At 48.6% G+C, this 14,893-nt stretch overlaps 2 protein-coding genes across 2 annotated transcripts; one reads left to right on the forward strand and one right to left on the reverse strand.

The window, feature by feature from the left end:
- Positions 1-105: 105 nt before the first annotated feature.
- On the reverse strand, positions 106-5,761 carry BO72DRAFT_466874 (6PF2K-domain-containing protein; the record flags this gene model as incomplete). Its single annotated transcript, XM_040946799.1, has 14 exons — positions 106-2,397; positions 2,454-2,611; positions 2,894-2,897; positions 3,501-3,722; positions 3,788-3,964; positions 4,020-4,394; positions 4,450-4,569; positions 4,621-4,728; positions 4,776-4,856; positions 4,919-5,088; positions 5,144-5,241; positions 5,297-5,332; positions 5,389-5,577; positions 5,748-5,761. 14 exons carry the CDS (start codon positions 5,759-5,761, stop codon positions 106-108), a joined length of 4,044 nt encoding a protein of 1,347 aa, XP_040803803.1.
- Positions 5,762-6,784: 1,023 nt separating this feature from the next.
- Positions 6,785-8,374, forward strand: tom40 (TOM complex pore protein TOM40). The gene is made up of 3 exons (XM_040941057.1): positions 6,785-7,230; positions 7,310-7,957; positions 8,025-8,374. Exons 1-3 carry the CDS (start codon positions 6,919-6,921, stop codon positions 8,130-8,132), a joined length of 1,068 nt encoding a protein of 355 aa, XP_040803804.1. The 5' UTR covers positions 6,785-6,918; the 3' UTR covers positions 8,133-8,374.
- The last annotated feature ends 6,519 nt before the right edge of the window (positions 8,375-14,893 follow it).

Here is a 14,893-nt window from a genome sequence, read left to right on the forward strand (position 1 = left end):
AGATGATCTAATGAATGGTATTTACTTCATTTTTTCTTTGATGGCTTTCATCATTGTCCTCTACTGCGGATATACTACGTGTACCTGGATATACCAATCTTCCGTTCATAAAACCAAATCCGAGAAATCATATATGCGCAGCGAGGTATCTTCACTGGCCACGGCAAGCACGAAATGTGGCGCCGCTTCCTTCTGGCCCGGCCGCCAGGAAAGTTGGGTAATGGCCTTGGACGGCGATTTGAGCTTGTCAACGCTTGCCAGGTGACTAATTTGCAGACTGCCGATGGCAATCCGGTGGATAGACAGCTCCCCGCTCTCTTCGCCCGCGGCGAGAATGAACGAATTCTTCTGTATACTCGAAAGGAATGAGATGGCAGTTACGGGGGTATCCAAGGGGATTGTCGCCTTGCATTCGCATGCACCGTCATGCATTTGCCAGACCTTCACTGACTTGTCGCGGCCAGCAGTCGCGAAGATAGGAGTCTGTGATATCGGAGCCCATGCGGCGTCGAGAATCATACGCGAATGACCCTTGGGATTGTTCGTCAGTATTGAGAAGGTTGAGGGGTCTTGCTCGCTGCGCTTGTACACAGCCCATTGTCTGTCACGACCAACGCTGAGAAGATGCTGGTCATCACTAGAGAAACAGAGACTTGTGATGGTCAATGTATGAGCGGCAAGGGAGGGCCGAATCTCATGCCAGTCGGAAGTGTCATATAAACGAACCACCGCATGGTCAATCGAGCTCGCTTTGCAGGCCGTGGCGATAAGCGTGCGGTCGTGGCTAACGGCTACGGCAGAAATTTCATAGCCGTGGCCATATAACTTCTCATGCTCGGGCCATAGGGTGTGACGAGCCAGTTGATCCTCCAATGGCGGTTGATTCGACTCTAGCAGTGCCGTTGAGATAGCCTGTGTCTTTTCCATATATGCGTTATCTGTTTCCTCCTCTCCTCCGGGGGCATCGTCAGCCGGAGCTTGGTTTGACAAACCCAGCACAGGGATCTCGGCTGCGTCAGGCAGTTGAACCTCCTCGGATTGCTTGAAACCGGAGAGCCTCCCCAGTAGTTGCGCAATTGGTCGAGGCTCATTGAAAACCCGCAACAGCTTCTCGTCTGCGCCAGACACAAATCTAGCCGGTCCTAGAGTATCGATACAGTTCAGGTCGTACCCATGTATTTGAGGACGGGAGAACTCATGCCAAGACTGAAGTCCTTCGCGCTCCCATTTGGCATGAAGGCGCGTGGTTTGGTCGGCGCTAGTCGACAGGAGGTATCCGCCAGAAGGCTCCCATTGCACGCCATTGACCGACCGTACATGTCCAGAAATCCCAAGAGATTGCACCCACAAGTCAGATGCTGCATCATATTTCCATGCTCGCCAACTACCGGTACGACCGAGGCTGACAACCTGTGTGCCATCTGGAGACCAGAGGCCAATCCAAAACCCACCCGTACTGCCAGTAGCGGTTGTTGAGCCTTTCTGGACGCTAATCTCTCCCATCCTCTCGGCGGAGAGCCACACCCCGGAAGCAGGATCTTGCTCCCAAATGGTTAATGTATTATCAGCCGAGGAAGTGAGGAGCTGCTGGCGCTCTGGATTGGGATTCCAGTTGGCGGTGTAGATCCAGTCCTCGTTTCCGAAAAGTAGCGCTTCAAAGGTGACAGAGAATTTCAGCCCGGTTACCTCGAATTGGTGGGCTTTGTTCGAAAGAGTTGTCTCAACGCCACCTATCATGGGGTCACCGTAATCGGCCGGAGCAGTAGAAGTAGCCCCCCCACGCTGCAGTCTCCAAAGTCGGACATATTTGTCTTGACTCGCCGAGGCCAGCAGAATGTCACCGGCTGCGCTCTGCTTGTCTAACGTGAAATTCAAGGACCGTACCCAAGCCTCATGTCCAGACAACACAGCCGAGAGCCTGAATTCAAGAGCTGTATGGGTATTCTCCGCCACGTAAATTTGCACGGCATTGGTGGTGCCTGCAACCGCTAAGGCGACGGGTCTGGTATCCGACTCCGATTGAAGAGGGCTCAATGCCAAGGCCAGTGGAAAGAACCGTGGCTTCATGAATATTGACTTGAGCAGCTCGCCCTTCGCTTCGCCCTGAGCATGAATCTTCCATACTTTGACGGTTCCATCAGCGGCTCCCGTTGCCACGATGTCGTGCCCGTCAGCCACGGCGATGGTATTGATTGAACCAGTATGGCCTTCCAGGGTATTCACGTGCACGTATTGACGCGAGTCGGCTGAGTGCGCTCGCCATAGGCGGATTGTATGGTCGACTGACCCGGTCAAAAGGTATTTAGCGTCTGTAGTAGGGCAGGTGTAGAATCGAACGGCGCTGACCTTGTCGGTGTGGCCGACAAGGAGTGAATAGACTCCGCGCTGCGTACTATCCTGTATTTGGGTCAGGCAATGAATGAAAGGAAAGCTATTGATAAATGAGCACTCACATTTGGGTTCCACAGTGCTACATTGTTATCGGCACCGAAGGCAAGCACGCCAGTCCGGACATCCCAATCGGCGGCGGCGGGATGCCTATTGCCCCCAACGCTAACGTACTCAGTGGTGACAGAGACCATTGAGCTGGTGAATTCGGAGCCCAACAGGTCTGGAAAGGGAGGTAATGAACAACCGCTTGGTGTCAGAACTGAATCAATCTCAGATGCACGGACGAACAGGTAAGAGAAGCGGGGGCAGGCGGTCTGTTGCAAATCGACTGACTTTTTGTGCTGGAGAGGGAGGGGGGAAGCTTATCGATAAGGCTAACAACTAAGTACGGAGTACTGGACACCAGCAGCGTCCTTTTCGTCTTCTTGCCTCTTACTCGGCGAACTCTTTCAAGATCACGGTCAAACTCACTCCGAGTATCCTATCTATCCATCAAATCTACCGATCTATCCTTTCCTTCCGATCATGGAAGCAAACTCTTCAGACTCCACATCCCTTTCGCTCACGGTTGAGTTCACGTTGAGTTTCCCCCTTTTCTCTACATAATTGTAGAGCTGACCCGGGCATGATTCACTGACTGCTTCGCTTTGCTTTATAGCGGGGGCCTAGAAATCTTGTTCGCCAACGAGCGCAAGCACAGCATCACCCTTCCTTCTCGGCTCAGCGATGGCAACCGACCAAATGTGTCCTACCTTCTTGCATACTTAGTCGAAAACCTCATGAAAGATCAACGAAAAGAATTGTTCATACTAGAAGATAATGTGTACGTCTGTCCGAGGACCGGCATGAGAGCAAGGCCGACTGACCGTATATATATATATATTCACTAGGCGCCCCGGAATCCTAGTCTTGATCAACGATGCCGACTGGGAGCTCGAAGGGGAGGAAACTTATGAGCTTCAATCAGGCGATAATATCGTCTTTGTTTCTACGCTCCACGGCGGCTAGTGCCGAGTCCTTTTTGATATATGAGGATCTGCCCGACACCAACAACGCCCATGGTACCATGTGCATGATAACCAATGTATATACTAGACAACGTCTTCAACATGCTGCTGTGAGATTCTTTCCGGTTCGCGCGGGGTTCGGAGACCGCTCTGGGGAGTCGAGAGACCCTCGCGCGGGCTGCCAAGATCAGCAGCCAAAGGGGTTGTTACTCCGCTGGGGGGCACAGGGATCTTGATGTCCTGAGGAGAACCGGGGACGATTTCTCTGGGAAGGCCAGAGATATGGACCCTGCGTGCTTCGTTTTGATAGCTTTCGGGTATGATCTAGAAGGACCGGTCAGATGGACATTCATCTCAAATGAACCTCAAAGGCTTTTGATTGGGCTTACTTCAATAATCTCATCACGAGGGAAATCCAAGAATGGGATATCCGCAGCATTGCAGGCCATCAGGTACCCGTATAAGACTCTCAGCACGCTTTCATGTGCGATAATCAGCAAATCGTTTTGTTCACGCTCGAGCTCTAGAATGATAGGTTCGAGTCGAACTGCAAGGTCATGGTATGACTGTCATTGCTGTCAGCTACTATGATAATACTTTTGAGATAGCAGGGCGATTCACCTCCGCCCGCGGATACCGATGATGGTAGGGGTCAAGTTCGTGTTTTGCAACCTCTTCCGGATACTCCTGACGGATCTTTGCCTCTGACATCTTCTCGCAAACTCCCGGGTTTAATTGGCTCATCTGAGATCTCTGTCGCACTTTGTATCCTTTTTCATGGAGATACTTAGCCGTCTCAACTGTCCTTCTTCGTGTGGAGGTCCAGACAGTAAGTGGTTTTAACTCGTAACTCGGTTCTCCCTCGTCGATCATTGCTTGCCTTTCAGACTCCCTATGCCTCAGCAAGGACTCCGTCATCTTCTTCGCGTAGTCTTCGCCCTGCTCAGACAGCGAGGCATCTGCTTTATAAGAATCCGCTTCCAGTGATACGCCAGCCTGGTGATTTTCAGCCTTTGAAATATATAAAACAGATACAATCCTCCAGACTTACTCGTGCAAAGTATGTGTGTCTGGATTTGATGTGAAGATTGAGGAGATAGAACACTATTCTGTTGGAGAGATAGCCGAAGCTTCGATTGTTCACAATTAACCTTTCCCCAGCATTCATCATCTATTTGTGATTAGCGAGAGCAGATGGCCTCAGAAGGGCTACTGAAAGTACCTTGATATAATTCAGATCCGTCTCCTCCATTGACTGAAATTGAGGAATACGAGCGGCTATCCGAGTCAGGTAATGTTTCACAGCATCTTCCGAGCTCCAGCCCACATACTATACAAGAATTAGGATCTCGTGCAAAAAGTTCGGGAAGCACTTACATCGGGTGAGGATATTTTGACCCTTCGGACGTTTTCTTCGATTATGCGCTCGTCGTCACACCACGACTCGATGAATAGTGTCTAATGGGGGAAGGGGTCAAAATAATCGAAGAGACCCAAAGCATACATCCCAGACAACTCACCTCAATGTCATGCTTAGCAAATTCTTTTGCGAGTGATCGCCGACCGGATGCCAATGGATTGACGGCGTCGTAAATGGCTATCTGTCCATTTTCATGGTTCAGAAACTGATAAATATCTTCCCGACACCGTTTCACAATCTTTTGTCTTAAGAGGACCGATGAAGCGGATGCTGTGCGGCATGAGTACTTTGAGGAAAGATGCAAGAACTGCAACTTGGTGCTTACCGTTCACGAAGAAGTAGTCATCTGGAATATCCTGGCCAAAGGGAATGGTTGCACGTCTATAATCTCCTAGATGAAATATTCTGGTTTTCACGCCTAACCTGGGATATCTTAAGCGCTAGTCTCAGCGAATCTCCCGTGGAAGAATCGACCTACCATCGTAGATATCGCGCTAGAGCTACAGACATATGTCTGATCAAGCGTCAGCGAGCCAAAGGAAACATACGAGTGGCTTAGGTATCACAAACGTTTTACCCCTCGCCGGTAACCCCACGGTGATGATGACGATTCGGCCGGAGTGGAAAAGCCGTCCTGACTCGGTACTGTAGAGCTGGGCCGGAGCTAGATCGGCCTTCTCGGGTAAGTCATGGATCGCATCGACGAAGGTAGAAGACTTCCGTCGGAAACGCGGGGAATTGGCGATAATGTCAGCAGTTCTAATCCATGTTAGAGAACCAGGTAGCATCGACAACCAGTTTTGCTTGCTGTGGGACTATCCACGTCGCATAAGGTGTAAGCGGTATGGGTAGGCACAGGCGAGTGCGCAGGAGCCAGACTCATAATGGATCGGAGAATGGCACGAGATGGCGGGGAGAAGGGGGCTTACAGTAATGTGTCCATGATGTTAAGGGAGAAGTATGAGTTTTTTTGACACTGGTAATGAACAGCACGACAACGAACAATTTCTATGTCGATGTTGAAGAAGACCTGGCGGGATTAATAAGGAAAGGTTATGGAGGGTGAAAGCTGGAGTCAAAGGAAGGCAGGCAGGTAGGTTCCAGCACTCGGCATTCGAGATTAGAGAAGGAGATGGAGCAGCACGAGCTCGGCCCAACCAGGCAGCGGACTGTGTCTCTAGTACGTGGGTACAGTACTCAGCTGTACATACCTCGAGTAAGTACACGATAATTACCAGATACTCATAGTCAGAAAAACCACACCCAATGAAGCGATTCTATCATTGGGACATAATGATCGTGACAGGATAGGGGAGATTCAGGCTGATGAAGGCTGTGAATGATAGTTTGAAGACAATATAGAAGATAAAACGGTACTTCTGTACTATACTGTACAAGAACTGGATAAGATAGAATGTCGAGATGCATGTGTAAATGGTGACTAATTCAACTGCCTTAACTAGTTAGTCAACTCAACAATGCAGTAAAAGTTAACAAGGTTCCGTCCAGTTCGAGGTTGGTCGGTTGGTGGTTTGGCTAACGATGGCACTCAGGCTTACCCGGGCCGTACTACTCGGAGTACGTAACTAAGTTACTACGGCGTAGGTAGTTAGGTGCATGAGTAATTAGGTTGATTAGGTCATTCCGGCGGAACTGAAAGTCCGAGCATCCGAGGCTGGTTCTCACTAAGTCTGGCTCCGGCGGACCGCAGATACCTGAGCCGTAGCCCGGGCGGAAAAGCGATGGTGAGCGACTTTTTTCAGTCCCGAAAGCTCTGGGCTTCAATCGTCCATCAACTGAAACCTCACCACCAATTCTACCTCGGTGTTTGACATTCCCTGCTCCTCCTCTTCTTCTTCCCACCCCCTTCCCCCTACCTCCCCGAGCAGGTCAGGTACTTTCCTCGATACCTGACTTTGCAACTGCCGCGGTTGCTCTTGGATTCTTCGGTCTTCTTTTTAGGGCTGGTGTCAAGAACTCATCTTTCCTAGCCTTGTCCTTCCCCATCTTTCCATCACAAGGACGGCCGCGTCACGTTCCAACGTCCGCTTTCTTCCACTCGAGTATACCGACCTTGTTTTTCCTCCGCAATACTTCACAATGTCCGATTATTTGGCTCCTCCATCTTTTTTGACGGACAATTCCGTTGCCGCAGCCCTCAAGGATGCATACTCCTCGTTCTCCGAGCGCAGGGCTGCCCTCGGTCTATCCAACCCCGGAACTGTGGAAAACATCGCCCGGGAGGTGCAAAAGGATGTTCTGCTGTCAAACTTCATGTTCACGGGTCTTCGAGCCGATTTGACTAAGGTCTTCGGGATGTCTCCCTTGTTCCGTGTATCGCATGCGTTCTCGATGGGCTCGTCCGGGAACCTGCCTCCGTACAACTTCTCCGCTATGTATGGAAGTCCGAAGGTAAACCTTTCTCTGATTTAAGATACCCTCGCTACACTTCATGAAGTATGCTAACGGTCCTCGTTGCTGATTCATACAGGTCTTTATGCAAGGTAACATCGGAAGCGATGGTGGACTCGCTGCTGTCGCCAACTACCGCTGGACCCCCAAGTTGGTCACCAAGACCAACACTCAGATTATGGCTGGTTCCAGTCAGGCCCTCATTCAGGTCGACCAGGACTACACCGGTGATGATTTCTCCGCTTCTCTCAAGGCTTTCAACCCATCTCTCTTGGATGGGGGCCTCACTGGAATCTTCGTTGGCAGCTATCTCCAATCCGTTACGCCCAGTCTAGCACTTGGTTTTGAAGCAATCTGGCAGCGCCAGGGTATGAACACTCGTCCGGAAAGTGCCCTGTCGTATAGTGCCCGTTACAAGGCCAACGACTGGATTGCTAGCGCACAACTTCAGGCTCAGGGTGTCCTGACTGCCTCTTACTGGAAGAAGCTTTCTGAGCGGGTTGAGGCTGGTGTCGATATGAACCTGCAGTTCGCTCCCAATGCGGCTGCTGCGCTGATGGGTGGTCCTAGCCGTGATGGCACTACTGCCATCGGTGCTAAGTATGACTTCCGCGCTTCTACGTTCCGTGCTCAGGTCGACAGTGCCGGAAAGGTCAGCTGCCTTCTCGAGAAGCGGATAGCCATGCCTATTGCTCTTACTTTCGCCGGCGAGATTGATCAGGCCAAGGTGAGTCGCACTTAACAAAATACAGCTTTCGTTGAAATTGTCACACTAATGCTTGTCTCTCTGTTAGCAAACGGCCAAGCTCGGTCTTGCTGTTTCCCTCGAGATCGCTGGCGAGGAATTGATGGAGCAGCAAGAGAAAGTTGAGGCCCAGGGCATGATCCCTCCTCCTTTCTAAGCACGCCCTAGAACGTAGCTGGGGCTAATGACTCCCACTCGGGCGTGGGAGCTAGGAGCTCTCGCATTCGGCCTGCCCCTGGCTCATATATTCTTCAGTCTGTTTTAGTAGCTCTTCTCTTTCCATATGTATGTTCGGAAGGTGGTGTGTTATCTACGGTTAATCCCCTTGAACGCGGTTTACTGCAGTCGCTTTGACGTATGGGACCAATTTTGTATAGATGCTTTCTTGATTCAGCCGCCGCTGATATCTATTCTGTTCATGATTTCGGTCCCATGGTTTTTCTTATTTTTCTGTTTTCTTACCTTTTCTCAGTGACTATCTCGGCAGACGAACAGACCTGCTCGGTGTCCATGGAAGCATCACCTGTTGGAATGGTTTCTGTTACCTGATGCATCATAGATGGGACAATGTAAAATGAATGCGGACGCTTGCATAACCCAGAACCTTTGGCCTTGACGGCAGCACAGGAACAAGTGCAGTCATGCCAATTCTTCACACTGTCCCCTTCATGTGGATTTCGTGTGGTCAGAAGGATAAGGTGGGCAAGGGAACATATATACCGCAGAAGATCTCCTCAGAGACGTTCATTCAAAGACATCAATCGACAGCACCTAATCGATATTGCATAATGAGAAATTTATACCATGGATGGGATGGCCTGTACGTATCACTCCATTTCTCTGGCTGGCATGCAAGTGAGGTTAAGGTCAACTCCCTGATATTGGTTGTAACGAGGATGGGAGAATAAGACATAAAAGTAATTCTGTACATTCGGAGCTGAGGCACTGGAGTCCTGCGTACATATGATGATTGTGAAGGATATCAGCAATCTGTATCAGCTCAGAATAGATTTTTGAAGAAAGCAGCGCTGAGATTTACGTACAGTACGGTTTTCGTAATGATTTAAACCGGATACGTATTATTCTAGTGGAGGACCTCTGTTGAGCAGCACTTGATAGGGCCTTTGCTGGGATTGTTTTAGCTTAAACCAAGGTACCTAGTAGTTAACCCATGAGTTCCAACTACCGTAAGGTAAAGTACTTGCTACAGGCCTCAACTCAGTCCAACGAGGTTCATGACTTCTTCTGCGGCGCCACCGAGTCATTCCCAGCCAGAAGTACGAGTACTCTGTAATCGATCTCAAAATCTGATCACACAAAGTCATACATTAGTATTTTGTACTCAACCATACTAAGTAGGCTAAGGAAACTAACTTATTACTACGTAGACTAGTTCCAATAATCCCCACCCCCAATAGTTCGGCTCGCCGAAGAAAAAAGGACTTGTGTGATGGGCCATAATAAGCCTCCCGAGAAGCGTGACATCTGGAGAAAGTTCCTAAGTGTCAATCACACATCACTTATTGTTTGGGAAGAGAAGTAATCGTGACATGTTGTTATGACCAAGTGCATGGACCCGAAGTTCAATTGACAGTCATCTAGTCTAGCCTGGAAGGAAAATTCGGGGAAAGGTATCGAAGTTATTCACTCCCCTTGGGGGGAGGGGGGGGGGGGCGGATCACTGCTTCAATCTAACACGGTAACACCTAATAGTACATCCACTTGGACTATGCCCTTCCATGGTAGGGTAAGATTAGCCCATATCCCATCATCCAGTGTAGGGCCCTTGGTTTCAAACAACGTACCCGATTATCACTCTACAAGTCACGGTTTGTGCTGTACTGTAGAGTCCATGCGACAATATCATGTCCTGCTTGGAATCTGAGAATTGACACTCGCTCCACAATGACATCTAAAGCTACATCCAAGCTAATTACCATGAGATTGAGTGTGGCGGAATCCTGGTCCCACGTTTAAACCGAGGGGCGGGAAAGAAGATTGGATTTGGTAAAAAAAAAATGGCTGAGAAAAAGTGATACTCGAGTGAGTTATCACTTGTAAAACGGCGCCTCCCCTCTTTTCCCCACTGTGACATCATCTTACAGCTTCTTTATACCCATAAGTTAGGTATGTGCGTGCCATTTACCCGCTTCTCTCCCACCCTTGTGAATGAGAGAATCTCAAGAAAGAAAACCTTCCGGATCCATTCCCACAAGATTCAGGATCTTGACATGGTAAATCCTAAGCTCAAGAATTACTGTGTTGGACTATTATAGCACATTATGCTGTGGGCTAACTTAATAATGCGCAGTAGTCAGTAAGCAGCTGCCTATGATCGGCCGTAGACAGCACTGGCGCAATTTGTGTCTACTGCAATGATAATCAGCAGAAGTCACCTGAAGGTGCAACAACCCCCCCTCCCCCCAGTCCTGGTCAGTGATCACTGTAGGTATTGCGTCTAGACGCTCGCCCGACATCTCGAAATCACCCAGGATTGGTCTGGGAGAGCATTGCCTGCCAGGTGGGCTACTGCCTCTAGCAGCGGGCAGAGTTGGGGAAACATCTTCAAGTCGAGATCCTTTGGGCTGATTAAATAGGTGAAAGGAGAAAGACAAATTCCGTAACTTCAATTCACACAAATGAGAATGAACCCTGTATCAGCGGAGGTAAAGGCAAAGCTTTGGTTCTAGTCTCAGTCTGCGCTTGGTGGTTAAGTCTTGACAAAATGCCCTACTATACACGTGGTTATGCTCCGAGAAGATAGGCTGGACAGTTAGCCCTATGTAGTAGAAACAGTATCCACTGTCCACAAAGAGCTGTGCCATGATTGCTAGTACTGCATCTTTTCGTCAGAAAATCTTCTGATGGAGCTTTATGTCTTGAGAGGATAGCCAAATAATACTTCAGTAATGCTACTGCACAGTACCATCGTGAAGCCTGGGTTCGAGGGAACAATTCCAGGTATTTTCCTGACTCAATGAAAAGAGCCTGTTTGTGATATAACTTGAGACACCAGCTGCGTACATAGCTGCTCCCATCTTGGCAAGTTCTCAAACGATTAATAATCGCTAGTGTCATCGGCAATCTCCTAATTCATGTACAGTATTGTAGTTGAGAGTATACTTGATTTGAGCAGCCATGCAAGTGCAGGCTGGAATAGATTTGCTTGTTATTCCGACTAGCTACTACCAAGTACCACTAGTCACAACCTGTTCATAGAATCCGCCTACCCACGTCATCTATTCAAAAGTTATCCTATCAGTCCTGGGTAACATTGTCTCGCATAATGCCTACAGAATGCCAAAATTAGCTAGCTGTCTAAAACATGCTCACTGGTCAGAAACTCACAATTCCATCGTACTATGTATATGTCCCATTGCATTGCAAACGAATAGGATGATGAGTAGGCTACGGACTGCTGGTTTTGGCGCGCCGAAGAGTCTTTGCGAACGTCAATATCAGCGAGGGCCAAGGGATCACTGGTATAAACTACCTGTCTTTCTTAAGGAAAGTCAAGGCATCATATTAAACACTCTAGAGTTAGCTTAAATCTATACTAATGTATGACTACCAACTCTCACAACCATCCCTAGCATTCTTGGTCTCTGCCACAATTGGGACAGCAGCCATAAGCTCCATATCCTCCTGGGATCAATTCCCCTTCAGTTCTTGTGGCGAAAGGATTCAAGTCGGCCATGCTCCAAATAGCAACGTGCTTTGGGCAAAAGAGGCGAGTCAATCTATAGAACCCACTTCTCTATATATGTTATCATTATATCACTAGACAGAGTCGGAGAAGATGGCATAGGTTGTGGATAACAAAAGGGCAGCGCCAGCGCCATAATCTAGATTGCACTCGAGCATGGAAAGGGTGCTGTGGCCTGTGGAATTGTGGCGGGGAAAGCCTGGTGGGGGTAAAGGGGATTTGGGGAAGGGGCAAAGCACGTACGATTAAAACCCATGCATATAGTACATGGTTAATGTATAGTATTGTATACTTACACAGCCTGCATTATTTATTACAGCTTACAGTAAGCTATTACTTCGTACCTGTACCCTGAAATTTATCTCTCTCCATGAACTGAGATTGAAGAGGCTGAGTCCGCTGGAACCACCAATCAACAAAGTACTAGGGTGAAAATCACGGATGGTCACTTGACATGGAGCAAACCAATAACAGCAGGTGATGGTAAAAGACAGTGTAGACCAAGCCTACTAAGGTAGTAGTAGTCTGCTCAACCTGTCACTGGGACTTCATGAGTTCACTACGCCCCATGGTTACTTGCTGAGTACGAAGTACTTACATAGTATGTACAAAAAGATTCCTTGGGTCATGACATCGATGGTCCGGACTCAGCTAGACATCTACCCAGATTACTCCGTACCTAACTACCACCAGTTTCTAGTTTACTAACTTACACTACCTGATTTAATTACCTGTAGTGAGCACTAGGTACTTCGTATACAACTACTAACTAACATTAAATAGTCTATGTCATGTGCTCCTAGTGCTGAGCGCCCGGTCACCTGATTCCACCCCCCCCCCCCCGAAATCTCTCCTTAGCCCCACCGCTTCTGCGCCCCCCCCTTCCCTTCCCTTTCCCCACTCACCTCCCTTCATTTTTTTCTTCTCTTCTCTTTCTTACCTACTGCAGGGACAGATAACATCTTAATCTGTGAAGATAGAGGAAGTGTGCTAAACCAACTACCTAAACTTCCTGGTACTTACTCGTAGTATTTATGCGTCATAGCTCTTCTCATTGAGGCCGTTACCGTTGCCAGGAATGACGCTACAGTAGGTTTTGGCTCAGGATCTATTATTCCTGCATTATAAGATCTCTCTAGAAGGTTCAAATATGGTGGAAACCCGAAATCCATCAAGGTCATTTCCGCCTTATGTGATCTTATACCCAAACACTTAAGGCCCAAGGTCATCTGCCCATGGAGCAGTGGCTGTTCTCGCCCAATCCTCGCGGTTCCTCGCCAGGTCCGCCATCCAAGTCTAAGTTACCTGCGAGTAGTCATCATAACCCTCGTTGCTTGGTAGGTATATTGAGGGGACGCATTCAAGCGGGATACAAGCCTCGCTCTGCCCTCACCCATCTGTAGTGACCTTTTCAGGTGATGTTGACCAGCTCTTTGTGAAAACAATGCATAAATTCTAGCACTTGGGTGTGAAGCCTGGTCATAACAATGGGGCTCAGGCGGCGTTCTCTCCAATAGTCACCTGGGTTATACTAAATATGAACTTAGTGTATGTACTGTACTATACCTTGCGTCCAGCTGCAGTAAGGGAAGGAACGTTATAGGCGATTCGATTCAATACATACAACTTATCTAGAATCACTTCTAATGAGTTTAGAAATGCAGTTCCTACTTGGAATGTGCCAATCTCATCTAACATGGAATTGTTTGGATCAGAATTCTTCGGGTAAGATATGTAACTTATGTACTATAACAGCACCCCCCCCAACCCATACATGCTGTACTTATACTGTATTTATACTGTACTTTTACTGTGCATATATAAATACATACACAATACTTGAGATTAAAGACATAATCTCTAGAGGTATGTATTGATCAGTCCGTGGACAGTGTATTATCCCAGTCGTAGATAGACCTCAAGGGAACTATATAGTGTATAAGTTTTATATTAACAGTATATCCAGATTGCCTATGAGCTAGTCCTGTCGGGGATCATTATGCCGGAACTTGATGAAGAGCAATCCTAGGTGCTCTTCTTATTTTTACCTTCAAGATACTAAGGTAAGTTTTATACATACCACAACCATTCGCACTGCCACAGCTGCTGCTGCATGCGTTTATCGGTAATATTACGGAGTACCGCCGTTACAATTGGTGACAACTAACTTACAAAAATTTTTCCCTTCGTCCTCCTCCTCTCCCCGGGGAGGTCCCCCTCCCAATTTATCCATCCCAAGCTAGAGAAGTAAAGTACCCTCCAGGCTAAGCCTGGTCGCTGCTCTTCTGGGCTTGACATTCCAGATATCGGGGCAAGCTGTAGCTAAAGAACTTAGTAGTTAGTAGCTGGGCTACTCACTTCTGTCTCCTTTGGGAGTCAATCGTGGGTCTGTCTTTCCTTATAATGTTTCCCCTTTGCTGCCTTCCTTCTTGACCACTGTGTTTGAGTGAATTGCTATTGCTTCTTAGTTCGTGGCTGTACGTACTTGGAATCCACTACATTATCCGAGAAAAATAGAAGAAAAGAGAAAAGAGAGAGAGAGAGAGAGAGAGAGAGAGAGAGAGAGTTGTCCCGTATGCTCGTGTATTCCTTACTTTACTATTCTCCCTCTCCCTCCCGGTGCTTTATTACCGCGTTCCTGCAGCCCTCGCGTGTTCGGGCTTCGTCGCTCGACCAACGTCACCTGCTCTCGCTCTCTTCTCCTCTTCCCTTTCTCTCTCTCGCTTTTCCCTCTCCTCCGACCATCCCTCCCCTACGAGAACCTGTGCTTCTCTTTAACCCTTTACCTTACCCGCCCTTCCTTGAATTCGTTCGGTCACAGTTACTGTTCTCTCTCTCCCAACCATTTTCCTCGAATCAGCTGTTCTGGATTCTTTCCAGCTGCTTCTCCCCTTTCCTACTAAGACTATCTCTCTCTTTCTCTCTCTCCCCCCCCCCCCCCCCCCCCCCCCCCCCCCCCCCCCCCCTCCCCTCCCCTCTCTTTTCGTTCTCTGCCCTCGCCCGCCAGCAGTTCGCTCGAAATTCAATTCTCTCCGGGCATTAACTGCTTCCTGGTTTCTCTGTGTACTGTACTTCTTGGCGCCCTGTTCAAATCATTGGTTTTTGGTCGCCGGAGTCTTCCCTTCTGCGATTCGCCCGCCCGCTTCTCAACCCTTCATCTCACGCGCACCTCCACTCAACATCCACCGTTCGGATAGCCCGCCCATCCAGCG

Source organism: Aspergillus fijiensis, assembly GCF_003184825.1.
Source record: "Aspergillus fijiensis CBS 313.89 unplaced genomic scaffold BO72scaffold_12, whole genome shotgun sequence".
NCBI lineage: Eukaryota > Fungi > Ascomycota > Eurotiomycetes > Eurotiales > Aspergillaceae > Aspergillus > Aspergillus fijiensis.